This window comes from Arvicola amphibius, chromosome 15 (genome assembly GCF_903992535.2).
Source record: "Arvicola amphibius chromosome 15, mArvAmp1.2, whole genome shotgun sequence".
Classification (NCBI taxonomy): Eukaryota; Metazoa; Chordata; class Mammalia; order Rodentia; family Cricetidae; genus Arvicola; species Arvicola amphibius.
In genome coordinates, this window is record NC_052061.1 from 47824811 (window position 1) to 47838336 (window position 13526).

Consider the following 13526-nt stretch of genomic DNA (forward strand, 5'->3'; position numbering starts at 1 on the left):
TGGAGGCACGACAGCTGTATCACTAACTTGTGCCACAGGTTGAAGATCCCCGGCCCTAGGCACATTCTGGAATAGTAACACTAGCAACAGCTGCCTACAGCTTCTCACAGCTGTTAGAGCCAAGGACTGCAGCAGCTGTCCAATGCTGGGGTTAAAGCTCAGAGCCATGAGCCTGGAGCCTGGAGCCTGAGATCCTGAAGCCAGAAGACTCTGCCTTATAAAGACTCATTGGGCCCTCTGCTCTCAGAGGGTGGAGCTGTGAGCCTCTGGCTCTGCCAGTCTTACTTCCCGGCTTTTGGACTCTCAGGGCCCAGGCTTCCAGCACCACAAAAGCTGCTTGCCCACAGTGTGTGTCTGGGTAGAACAGGACCTGGGCTTGCTGACCAGAAACAATGACCTTGTTTTGCACTTTAACAACTTGGAGTAGTAAATACTTCTATTACCCTTCCGTGACAGCTGTGTAAGTTCCTCTGGGTGTGACATGACTACAGCCATCTTTGAATTAGAGCAGTTGTGATCATCCACAGGAGACTCAGAATATGTTCCCGTTAACATTTCCTCACAGACGGAGTGGAAGAGAGTCACGATACAGACCCTTAGCTGAGATGGCAGCCATTCCCACCCTCCTTGCTCCGTGGATATGTGTAATCCTTCTCTACTTGCACATGGTCTTGGAAGGTGCTAGACTATAAAGAGAGTCCAGGCCACAGCCCTGGTGCAGGTTGTGTGGCAGTCTAGGTGCGTGGGCCCTCTCCAATATGGCCGGCCTTACAGAGTCTGGTCAGGGCTGGATTCTCTGTCCCCAACAGGGTCTCAGAAGGTACTACACACCTGGGGACCCTTAAAGAATGCCTGTGTCCCTGAAAGGATAGAAAAGGAGAGGGGGTGACAGGGTTACCATCCTAGATCCTCCTGGGTGGGAGTGTGACACATGGGTCACAATAGCTGGTTTATGGAGGGCGGCTTGGATTTCTCACTCCCTGCATGTCTAAGTATCTCCTGCCTCCAGAGTCTGGACACTGTGCTGGGACCACTGGGGGATGACGTTCATCACCCAGGCTCTTCGTCATCCTTCCAGGCCTGAGCTCCTGCTTGGCAGGAGCAGGCTTAGAGGCCTGGGTGCTTCTTTGGTTGCCTTGGGGCTTGCAGACAGAGCTGTATGGTGCTGGGTACCCTGGAAAGAACAGCAGGAGCTGTGTGCACCAGGCTTTCCACACTGGCTTCTCGCCAGATGCTGGAGACAGCATCCATCTTGCCTGTCCTGTGGAAGAGGAAACTGAGGCTTAGGGAGGCAGGGCATTTAGTAAAGCTGTGACCTCTTCAAAGTTCCCTGTTGACTACACTTAGGGCTGGGGCCAGGCCCTTCCAAACACAGAAGCCCGAAGTCTTTAGGCCAGGCAGCTAGAGTGTTGAGTCAGGACACACATTTTACAAGGAAGTGCCTTAGGTCCAGCTGGAGGCTTGGAGCATGCCTCTCCTTCTCTTTTACCTAGAACCAGAGTGAAGTGCCTCACTCAGGGCCACCAGATACCAGAGACACCGTACCAATCAGGATGGAAGCCAGTCAGCTTTGGGCCATGTTCCCTCTTAAAGCCACCCTAAGGACTGCGCTGACATTAAACCACACCTGGGAGAGCCTAAGGGTCTACTTACGGGCACAGCTGCCGTATTTCTCTGCACAGGAATGTTGGAAGCACCAGAGCTGTGGCCTCACGGCACGGAGAGGCCCCATGTGCCTGAGGATGGCTAAGGGCTTGTGGGGGCCTCTCCCCAGCCTCGTGGCTCTGAGCATAGTGTGTCAGTTCCCCACCGTCCACTCTTGTTTGATCAGGGCCAATGTGGAGTGGGGTGCACCTCTGTTTTTTTAGGAACTCATCGAAACCTCTGAACCTAGTGGTTAAATTTCAACTCTTGCCTGTCCCAAGTCAGGAGTGGACGACTGGGGACCAGTGGCCTTGGCTGGGAACAGGCCACTCAGGTCACTGATAAACAGCTGGGCAAGCTTGCCAGAGAGTTAAACTTGACATGGATTCCCTGAGAGCACCAGGAAGGATGTGAGGGATGGGCGAGGGTGAAGTCCCCGTTCCCTATGGTCTTGACCCTGTTCTGGGGACATGTAGCCCAGACACAGAACTATCATATGAGTGGACAGAAGAGGGCAGGTTCAAGAGCTTAAGGAGGGCGGAGCCACAGTGTCTGAGTGGGGGGCTTCTGCTGGGTGATCTGATTGCGGAGGTGGCTGGAGATGCCCTGGACCCACAGCATAGACCCCATCTGACCCACATATAGTTCCTGAAGTAGGATGCCGTGTAGTGGGTGAGACCCTGGACTCTGCCCAGAGGTTTGCCACCAACACCAACAGTGTCCCTTTCATGCATGAAGGGTCCACATACACAGTGTATTTGGTGGCCCTGGCCATGCTGCTTGGAGCAGCCTTTCTTAAAGGGGCCCACAGGGATGGGAAGGTGTGGAGGAAATGTCATCGTTACTATTGTTTTAAGCTTCGAGTGGGAGAGTCTGGGGAAGTCTCACATCACAGACTTCAGGTCTCAGAGCTACAAAACCTGGATGATTGGGATGAATTGGGAGTGGGCTGCAGGCCCAGGAAGGGGAGGGAGAAGGAGAGAGGAAGGAGACACACAGAGAGACAGAGAGGAGAAGAGGAACAGAATTGTGCTTTTTATTTTGTATTGTTTTTAATTTTTGCCTTTATTAATTTTATTTACATTCAGTTATATGATCAATATGTTCATTTTCAAAATGGAATAAAACTTTAAATTACATCTTATTTATTTCATGCATATGTTTACCCAGACACAAGTGGAGGTCAGAGGACAATTTGTGGGAGTCAGTTCTCTCCTTCCACTGTGCAGGTCCTGGGGGCATTAGGCTTGGTGTCAACCATTTTTACTAGGTGAGTCATCCTGCTGGCACAAATAAATTCCTTTTATTTTAAGCCGAATTCTACACCGTGGCATTTCTGTCTCTTCTCTGCAGATGCGGGGAACTGCTCGGGGTAGTGGCCTGGGTCAGGAGTGCCTCCTAGCTGGCAAGAGGCTGGGCCAGGATGCCAGGGATTTTGAGCCCATCCCACATCAACACTGAGGAGACTGAATTGAAAAGAAGGTGCAGCTAGGAGTGTGGCCAAGCGGTAGGTCTTCAGGCACACGTGGCTACCACGCTGCTGTTGAAGGTCTGGGACACACACAAGGAACGCAGCAGATGCCTGTGGCATACAGAAAGGCCTATCACTCAACCTCTCAGCTGGCTACAGCCTGAGTTCCAGAACAAAACTTTGTCTCAAAAAAGGAGCTGTTTCACCACTTGAGTTTGATCCCTGGGACCCAGACAGTAGAAGGAGAGAACTGACTCCCAACTTGTCTTCTCTCATTTCCACGAGGTGCCATGGTACTCGGACAAGCCCCTCAGCATACACATAGAATAAACAAACAATGTAAAATCCAGGACATCGAAAAAAAAAAAAAGAGGATTGGGGAAATGGCACAGTTGATAAAGCGCATGCCCTGCAATCATGAGGAGCTAAACTTGAACCCCAGAACCCAGGTATAACAGCCAGGCATGGTGGGTGGGCTTGTAATTCCCGAGCTGGGGAGGCAGAGACAAGTGGACCACTGGAGCTCACCAGACAGTCAGGCAAGCCTACCCTGAAAGCTCCAGGCCCCATTGATATACCCGGTCTTAAAGAAACAAGATGGGTGACTGCTGAGGGGCACAGGTACCACAAATACTCATGAACGCGCGCGCGCGCACACACACACACACACACACACACACACACACACACACGCGCGCGCGCGTTTCACACACTCAAGACCTTGGTTCCACATTCTTGCTCTAATTAGCTTAATCTCTGATTGTGACCTAATTGTATGGCACGTGGCTCCTTCTTCACCCCGTCACTGCTGGCTAGTTGTTGCCACTCCACCCTCTTGTCACCGCCCACTCATCAGCTCGATTGTTCAGCTGGGTGCATTTGAAGTCTTGAGATGAAAAAGAGCGAAAAGCTAAAGGCTTGGGTGAAAGGGAGGAAATGAGGATGCCCGGGCAAACATAATGTGAATGATGTCACCGTTACTTTATGTTTTCCATGCAGTCAGGCGTTCGTGCTCAGAATTCTCGTAGTTAAAGAGTTATGCTGAGGCCGGGCCGGGCGGTGGTGGCGCACGCCTTTAATCCCAGCACTCGGGAGGCAGAGGCAGGCGGATCTCTGTGAGTTCGAGACCAGCCTGGTCTACAGAGCTAGTTCCAGGACAGGCTCTAGAAACTACAGAGAAATCCTGTCTCGAAAAACAAAACAAAACAAAAAAAAAAAAAGAGAGAGAGAGAGAGAGTTATGCTGATTGGGGTAGGCAGTTCCTTCAGGAGTCTCTGCCCAAGCTCCTCTTGGTTCCTCCGTGGTTAATCCCTCCAGTTGCTCTACTGTTTCCCTGGAGTCTGGGTCAGCTGGAATTTCAGATCTTTATGTTGGAGACCACTTTGCAAAATGATTTGGATACCACGTGTAAAGAGACTTTTGTATAGGTCGTGGGGATGCACTGTGTCTGGAGGTCGGATAGTTGGGTGGGAGAAAAGGAAAGAACCCTACAGGCTAAGGAATTTATTGGAGTCCAGGGTGTGAGCCTTGCAGCTTTCCTGTGGCTCCTTCACCTTTTGGCTAAGATTGGGTGCAAACAAATTTCATGAGGTAGTTTGAGCAAACAGGTTGTTGCAGGAGGCTACATATGGCAGTGAGGTGTCCATGTGATATATCTTCCCTGTGTGCTAGGGTGGCCTTCATCAAGTAGGCTGCTTCCTGCAGTCCCAGGGGCCCCAAGGTCACCAGAAGGAAGACAAGACTCACTGCCCAGAGGCGCTGTCCGTGGTGATGGAGCCTGCTCCCTGAAGACTTTTCTACTTTTCTACACGTTCCCCACTCCCACCCCCCACCCCACCACCGCGGCAAGATGTGGCTGTCCTGGAATTTGCTATGTAGTCTAGGCTGCCAACTTCCTTTCTACACGGATGCGGGGCAACTTAAAATGGTAAGACGCCCAAAGCCTGCCCTCCTGGCTCCAGCAGCCACCTCCAGCAATTTCTCAGCCTCCTTGGACTTCATTCTCTTCTCTGTAAATGACAAGTCTCTTTTTAACAGCACAGTTCCTGGTCGAAGTCTTCAAGACACTTGTGAGGCAAAGTAGCCCAGGACCAGCACCGGGACAGAGCGTAGTGGTCTAGAAGGGTGTTAACTCAGTAGGGTCGCCCAAATAGTGGCTACACTGAGTCATGACTTTATTATCGGCATCAGGGGAAGGGGGCAGGAAACTTAAGGTCAAGTTTTTCTTTCTAAGTGAAAATAGCTCCCGGATCCTGGTTTGGAGGGTTGCTCACTGCGCACATGCGGAAGGAGCGAGCCCGGAGAGGAACATGAATGAGAAACCAAGGGCAGAGACAGCGAGTAGTGGCATTTCTGGGAGCAAGCGCACATCAATGCCGCAGAAGCTCCTATTCAAGGATACATAAGCATGTCACATATAATCTCTATAACCGCGACAATGTCCGTGCCACCTGCTTGCCCTCACGGGAGTAGAATAATTTTTGCGACAACGTCATTAAACGAGCCCGGAACTTCCGAGACCGATCCTCAGCGCGAGTAGGTAGGACCGGTTTTAAGACGCACAGCCTATCTGAGCAGCTGTCACTACAAGTCCCAGCAGCCCTCAGGGCAGGGAAGGGACGCGGCTGCCAGAATCCGGATGAACTACAAATCCCAGCAGGCAAATCATAACCGCGGAGACTACCTGTCCCAAAATGCATCGCGTCACACAAGCCTACCCTGGGATTTGTAGTCATCGGGCAGCATTAGCATCTATTCACTCCCCCTCAGAAAGGACGTACATTTCTCAGATTTCTCACGGGAGAATTTACCGCTTTAGCAAAAATCACGGGCGTGATAGGGGAATTAAGGGCCTTGGGAGTCAACTCTGGGCGCATGGGAGGACAACTGCGCATGTTCGCCGGAGTCCCTCAGTGAAAGCGCGCGCTAGAGGCGCCCCGGGCAGGCGCCGCCCCTTGTCCGCCTGGCTCCTCCCTCCAGTCCCGAGCCTAGGGAGCCTGCGCTGAGGGCGGGGCGCAGGGCGCGGGGAGGTGCTCGCCGCGCCTGCGCAGAGCGGCTGCTTCTCTCGCGAGGACGGACGCCATTATCGCATCTCCCCGACAAACACCACGAGAATTCCGCAGCCCACACGGTAATTGCAGCTCCCGCAGCCGGTCGCGCCTCCACTCCCCCTTCCCGCGGGGCGAGAGCGAGAGCGAGAGCGAGATCTCCGTCCGCCCCCGCCCCGCCCCGCCGCCAACCGTCGCCAACGGCCGCAGGCCGCACGCCTGGCCGGGTGGAGGCCAGCGGGCCGCGGAATGTCCGTGCGCCGCCTCCGCGCCTCCACCCGCCCGGGCTGCGGGCTCCGGGCTGCGGGCTCCGGGCTGGGCGTGCGGGGCGCCGGGAGCGTTCGGCTCCAGAGCCTCGGCGCCGCCCAGACCCGCGCCCGGCGGCCCTGTCGCGGCCTCGGCGCGCGGACGCGCTCTCCCGCGCTCAGCCACCTCAGTCGGTCCGTGCAGAGCCGCGCGCGGTGCTCCCGGGCCCTGCGCACCGCCCTGCCGACTCCAGCGGCCGCATCTCTCGGTAGCTCTTGGCTCCCTGCCCCGGGAGGGTGGCTTGGCCCTCGTTGGCGCATCCGCCTCTGCTCTGCACTCTGTTTACATCGGGGCTGATACCGGAGCTCTTTTCCCCACCTAGCGTCACGTCCCTGTCCCGCACAGCTGTGCCTTTTTCCTGTTGTTCGTAGTGGCCTTTGTGTTTCTGCTCCCGGTGACATTGTAACCTCTCGAGGAAAGTGTTAAATCTTCGGCCTTCCTCCACCTCCGCTTTGTCCTTTTCTGATCTGGGTCAGCGAGTCTTAAGGCCCGCTCAGGTAGGTCCTGATGTCTTCCCTGCACGCCTGGTTAGCTCAGGACACAGTGTTTCAGTCCTGCCTTTCTTCAGTCCGCAGGGATTCTGCCAAGTTCTTCCTTTCTGGTAACTCTTTCCTCCCCGGACGATTTTAAGGTCTTCTTGGCATTTGGACATCCTTACAGTTCACAGGTGTGCTCAGGAGGTGTGTCCTTGAGCCTGGGAAATTCTCGAGTCATTAGAGAATTTAATAGAGAATTTATTCCCACGGTTTTATTCTTTTAGGGATTCCTGTCATGTGTGACACACATTTTGGGTAGACTACTTGAGTCTTTTCGTCTTTTTAATTCCTTTTCTCATTCCAGCAGAGAGCTTCAATTAATCTTTCAGCCTTAATCTTTCTATTTTGCTTGGTGCAGTGGTGCAGGAGACAGAGGAAGGTGGATCTTTGTGAGTTTGAGGCCCACCTGAGCTGCATAGTGAGATCCTATCTTGGGAAAAAAATCCATGTCACGCTCCCACGTCATCCTCAAGATCCTGTGTTTGGCCGGGCGGTGGTGGCCCGCACCAGCACTCTGGAGGCCGAGGCAGGCGAATCTCTGAGTTCAAGGACAGCCTGGTCTACAGAGCAAGTTCCAGGACAGCCAGAACTATACTATACAGAGAAACCCTGTCTAGAAAAACCATTGAAAAAAAAAAAAAGACCCACAGTCAGAATTGTAGTCTATGAGTGTATTTGTCCTTTCGTCCAGTCGTTTATTTCCTGAGTACATTTTCCCTTAGGCTGAGTAGACTATACTAGGGCTCTCTTCAGTTCTCTTACCTGAGTTCTGTTTAGTATCACTCTGGGGGGTGCTAGGTGGTAAATATCAGCTTCTTGCTTTGCAAGGCAGGTCTTCTTCCAATATTGGTAATTATTGCCTAAGCTTTAGGCCCTGAGGCAAGAGGAACTGGCTGAGGTCTATAGGCCTGTGGAAAGGGTTTTAAAAATGGTTTTCCCCTCTGGTGACTTGGTGAGCTTGTTGCCTTAAGACCTGGAAGACTTGCTGCAGACACCTTTTATTTAGGTTGTTTTGTCTGCAAGGGTTTCCCTTTGCTGGAAAGATGTTCTACTTGTCTCTGAGGTGACTTTGGAGACTGGTGAGGCCTAGAACCTCACTCCTATGTGCCCCAGGCCCGCTGTTTCTCTTACTTAGATTAGACCCTCTGTCAGAAATCGAAGTCTTGCTGTGTTCTGTTTTCTTGTGGGTTTATTGTACTCTTTATGTTAAAATACTTCAGTGGGGGTAAGTAGAGATTATGCACAAGAATTCCAAAGCGACCATTTCTCTCCTTCCTTCCTTTGGCCTTAATGATGGCTGTGTGCCAGAGCATGGTCTCTGTGGCTGCCTCCAGTCAGTGGATAGTTCTTTTGGCTCTGCTATATTGGCAGGGCACCAAGATACAGGAGACTGAGACTGGTCAGACGCTGAGCTTAGGCTTCGTTTGTCTTGTTCTGTAGTGAGCACTCAGGGTAGCCACTTTTTTTTTTTTTTTTTTTTTTTTTTTTTTTGCTGTGTCAGTGTAAGCAGCTCAGCAAACCATGGTTCACGGACCCAGAAGTGCGCAGTGCAGTATTTGCTGTACCCATAGTACAGGAATAGGAAGGCGATGCATTGGGCTGGCAGACTTGCAAGTTGTGCTTAATGGGATGGGCTGCATCTGCTGGAGTCTTGAGCAGAGTCCACAGCAACCCACACGCTGATGGGCACTTTTAGGCCCACCTGCAGATTCAGTCTGCGATTAAGACTCTAGTGAAACTGTAGGTGAGCTTTCTCCTCCCTTTCATTTCTCCTCCTGGTGTTGATAGCTTATATAAGGAAAGGTCCACAGAAAGCCAGAAATGTTTCTACCAGCAAAGTTACCTAGGTTACAGACCTTTCACAAGTTCTAGTATTCCACTGACATGTTTTATTTGTTTGTTACAGGATCTAATTCAGAACCCCATTCTCTGTTTAGTTGCCATATCTCCTCTAATCTGATATTTCCATCATCCTTAAGTATCCTTCAGTGTTTCTAAGTCTTGACAGGAAAAAAAGTACTATCTCTGGAAGAAGTCCAGCAGATACTACACATCCAAAGCAAATGATGAGGCTAATGTGGCCAGTAGAGACTGCTGTCAAGTACCCAAGAGATAAACTAAGGACACATCAGTTCTCTGCTAGAAATGCAATATATTCACAAGAAAATGTTAGATGCATATGGGGGAAGGAATGTTCACTAGAACTCTGACCAGTACTTCTCCAGGTGAGGGACTCAGAATCTGCATGTGGTCACAGCATGTGTGTACACATTGACACTTGGGATGAAAAAACACAGCTTTGCTCCATGAGGTGGTTTGTAGGGAAATGAAGCTCCAGGCACAGATTACTAAATGAGTTTGTAACAGGGGTTTTACTAATGCCACCAGTGCTATATAGCTTATAGCCTGTATCCTCAGAATCGGCTATGCTATAGAAACCTAAGGGTACAGTTGAATTTCATGATGCAAGGCTGACTAAAAATCCCACATAATTTAAAGTTTATATCTAGGAAAAAACAAAAAAAAAAAAACATTTCCCTTGGTAAAAGAAGACTAGACAGTTGGATACATTGAGGGCCCCAACAGGAATGTGTCAGGCTGAAGAATGTTAGTTTCTTTTCAGAAAATCCCTCCTAGAGATGTGGTCAGCAGAGGGACTCCTAACTGTCCTGCCCTGTTGATTGGCAAGGAGGAGAGTTTTAGGAGAGCAAGTGTGGGAGCTGAACCACTGCAGTTGCCTCCTTAGGCTGTGTCAGCTTTTCATTCAGAGCTCATTTCATCCCAGGCAGAAGCTTGCACTGAGTTCTGGTGGTTATCTGCCTTGAAATATTGGTGGGAGGTGCTGCTCCCATATCCTTAGTTCTCAGGGGCAGATCTAGAAACTCCGACTGGCACTGTTCTGCATGGATGGAGTTAGTCTTAGAGTAGGGCTGGGCTTGGAACTGACTCTGGAACCTGATGGAGGAGCTGGTGCCTCCAGAGCATGCAACCACCATCAAGAAGAATGAAACATTGCTGAAATACAGTGGATTTGATACCTATCTTGAATTAACTTCTGCAACTTTCGTCAAGAACTGTCCGATTTGATTACATATATATTAGCTTATGGTGGAGCAGACATAGACTTACCCCAAAGGAGCCTCACTGGGCTGTAGATCTCCAGGATGGGAACAGCCCTCTTCTGAGCTCAGCTTATGCATTGGCCAGAACTAGAGATGGCTTGGTGTGGAGATCATTGCTGCAGACCAACTCCTCTGAAGACATCGTATAACTCAACCTTCGTGGCTCTGACCTGTTTACCAGCTGAACGTTGCTACTGTTGGTCAGTGTGAAGTCATGGTCATGTGCCATGTTTCAGCGAATGGCAAGGCGATCTCACCCCTGACTTCAGGGTATCTAAGTTCTGCAAACACACTCTGAGATGTCTATGAAACCAGCAAAGTCAGGCAGTAGCTTCTAGAGCCTGTCCTTGAGAGTTGATGTGACATTACCCTTCCAGGTTTGAAATTTCATGGGTTTTAAAGATTTGTAGGATTCAGATTATTCACATTTTTGCAAAGTAAGGTTTTAATATTTACATATATTTACAATGTATTTCAGAATTCTGTAATTTAGATTTTTCTAAAATGCAAATCTGCCATGTAAAAGAGGAAGCAGGAAGAAAGAAGATCAAGGATGGAAGCCTCTGCTGGTGGACTCACAGGCTGATGTTATAACCCATTCTGAGCACCCCAGGTCGCAGGAATCATGCTATTACTTGACTGCTTTTCCTTGTGGAGATATGTCATTTCTTCTCTCATTCCCATAGGGATCCCTCCAATAGGAAGAGGAGGAGGAGCTGGAAGAGTCCTGCCTCTTCAGAGGTTCATTCCCTTAGACGCGGCCAGTACCCGGCCTGCTAGTTCTTAGGCTCTGATTGTCTCAAGTGTCATTAATTCTGGTGTAGCCCGAACTCAGAGCCTAGGATTCTTTTGTTATGGGCATATAAGAAATTGTCTTTGAGGTCTGTCTTCACTGGTCTACCTTGCACATCAGAAGTTGGACATATGTGTTTCCCAGGAAACTATCTGTACTCCAGAGGCAGACAGTGGTTGCAGACAGTGGTCTGGGGTTGTGATTTGTGAGGCCTGTGCACTCCAGTAAGTGTTGATACAAGTTGAACACAGGCTAGGGTGGGAGTGGGTTGGCAGTGGGGGCATTTGGGTATGGTGCCCTCTAATGTGCTATTCAGCATTACACTCAGGTCTTGGCTGTGCGGCCTGTTGCAGTGGCTCTTCAGGTGCTTCTGGGTTCAGGCTCTCTCCTGCTGACTTGGGCAGCAAGTATAAGGAGGAAGCTATTGTCTCACTGGCTCAGGCACCCTCATGGGATTATAGTTTATTCCTGAAAGATGAATACATCAGTGATAACCTTTCAGGATGTGGCTTACGATCTTCAGACCCAAGAGCTACCCTTTCCTATCACTTCAGATTCAGGGGCCACCCTTTTCTACCACTTAAAACCTGGAGGCCACTCCTTTCCATCACAGCCTTGGAGTTTTAAAAGCCCAAGGTCTTTTGAATAGGAACAGGGTTGAGATATTTGCTTTAAATAATCGCAGGAACAGGTTGTGTAGTTTCCATCTGTGTTTCAGGTGTCACTTCTCAGAGAAGACGTTTACTTACGCCATGGTGTCCCTTAAGCCTTCTGTACTTACATAACAATTTCTAAAAACATAGACATCCTCCTCTCCAATCTCTGTAATTATCATACCAGGGCTTTTCATTTCTGCTGCTTAAACACTAGATCTTACATTTGACTGATTATCCTAGTAATATCTTTTAACTGCAAAAAGATTTCTGATGGGTTTTTGCTACACCTTGTATAATTCTACACTAGGGTCTGCATTCTACAGAATGTAAGCTCAGAAAAATACAACATCTATAATATTTATTGTTGACTTGGAGAAGCCATTTCCTTTTCCTTTCCCCCAGGAAGACTGAGGGGAGCCTGGTGGCTGAGGCCACAGGGGTGAAGTTAAGTGCAAATGCAGGGTAACTCTGATGAGCTGAGAGCATGGCCTTTCCATGTCTTCTGTTACATTATCTGAAAGGTGAAGGAGCCTGGACTCTCGCACCCATATTCCTTTTAGGTTAGGTAGAGTGGTTCCTGGGAGTCCCTACAGCTCAGAGCTCAACTGTTCATTGGTTTAAGCAGTCTGTTCATCCTGAATTTTATTGTGAAGAGAAGAAAATGTTTCCAAAGGCAGAAAGATGAATGGATTTGGTTTTTTTGAGTTTTTCTTTAAAGAAAGTCTGCTGTATGTATCCCTCCTGGCCTGGAACTCAGACCATGTTGGCTTCAAACTTGCAACAGCTCTCTTGCTTTAGCCTCCTAGTGTTGGGATTAAAGGTGTGCACCACATACATGGCTCTAAGTAATTTATGCTTCAAATTTTAACTCTGTGTGTGTGCACGTGCATGTGTGGATGGAGGTCAGAGAACAACTTTCAGGAGCCTGTTTTTTCCTTCCATTGTGTGGGTTTCAAGTATGGAACTCAGGCAGGTCAGGCTCTGTGGCAGGTACCTTTACTTGCTGAGCCGTCTTGCTAGCCCTAAGTGATTCTTTTTTGTTTTTCTTGTGAAGCAAACAGATTCTTGCTCCATAGCTGAAACTGATGACAAGCATTCTAGTCATCTTCTGTTACTCATGGTCAACTGGAGTCCATATCCAGATCCCTGGGAGAGCCTTGTAGGTGAAATACCCTGGTGTACTTGCTCCAGGATACCCTGCTCTGTTGTAAAGCAGGGAGGGGGCATATCCTGGTCCACCATCTTTGGCCATTACCACATGTTTGGAGTGATCAGCCAGTGGCATTTTATACACAGGTTCTGACATGGATGTGGTCTGGTTTAATGAAGACACCACTATTGAGATGGATTCTCCAAGCTAGAGTGCCTTGTTTATGTGTTACTGTTTTGCTTTTTTGTTTTATTTTTGTTTTCTTGTTTTGTTTTTTGAGGCAGGGTTTCTCTGTGTAGTCCTCTCTGTCCTGGAACTCATGCTGTAGACCAGGTTGGCTTTGAACTCATAGAGATCCACCTGCCTCTGCCTCCCAAGTGCTGGGATTAAAGGCGTGAGTCACCCCTGCTTAGCAAAGTGTCTTATTCTTTTTTTAAAATAATGTATACAATATTCTCTCTGTGTGTATGCCTGAAGGCCAGAAGAGGGCACCAGACCCCATTACAGATGGTTGTGAGCCACCGTGTGGTTGCTGGGAATTGAACTCAGGACCTTTGGAAGAGCAGGCAATGCTCTTAACCTCTGAGCCATCTCTCCAGCTCCCAAAGTGTCTTATTCTTACACATGTGCTGTGTATACATCTTGCTTGCTCACTTGAGCTGCTCAGATCCGATGATGTTATTATTTGGGCTCAAGGGGTTTGTTCTAACACTCTGACATTTCATTGGGAAATTCAATTGAAAATAAATTGCTTTTAACTTTTTTTAAAGGCTGTTCTCACTTTATAGCCTTAGCTGGCCA

General features: G+C 49.4%; 2 protein-coding genes across 8 annotated transcripts in view; one reads left to right on the forward strand and one right to left on the reverse strand.

Moving 5' to 3' along the window:
• The window catches only part of Ca5a (carbonic anhydrase 5A), a 28401-nt gene extending 26532 nt beyond the window's left edge, over positions 1-1869 (reverse strand). The window contains exon 1 of the mRNA XM_038312451.2: positions 1654-1869. Within this exon, the coding sequence (XP_038168379.1) occupies positions 1654-1792 (139 nt within the window). The 5' untranslated portion in view covers positions 1793-1869. The remainder of the gene's footprint in view (positions 1-1653) is intronic.
• Positions 1870-6148: 4279 nt separating this feature from the next.
• The window catches only part of LOC119801761 (BTG3 associated nuclear protein), a 76449-nt gene continuing 69071 nt past the window's right edge, over positions 6149-13526 (forward strand). For all 7 annotated transcript variants that reach the window (XM_038312363.2, XM_038312368.2, XM_038312364.2 and 4 more), the window contains exon 1: positions 6149-6245. The gene's annotated coding sequence lies outside the window, so the exon portion shown is untranslated. The remainder of the gene's footprint in view (positions 6246-13526) is intronic.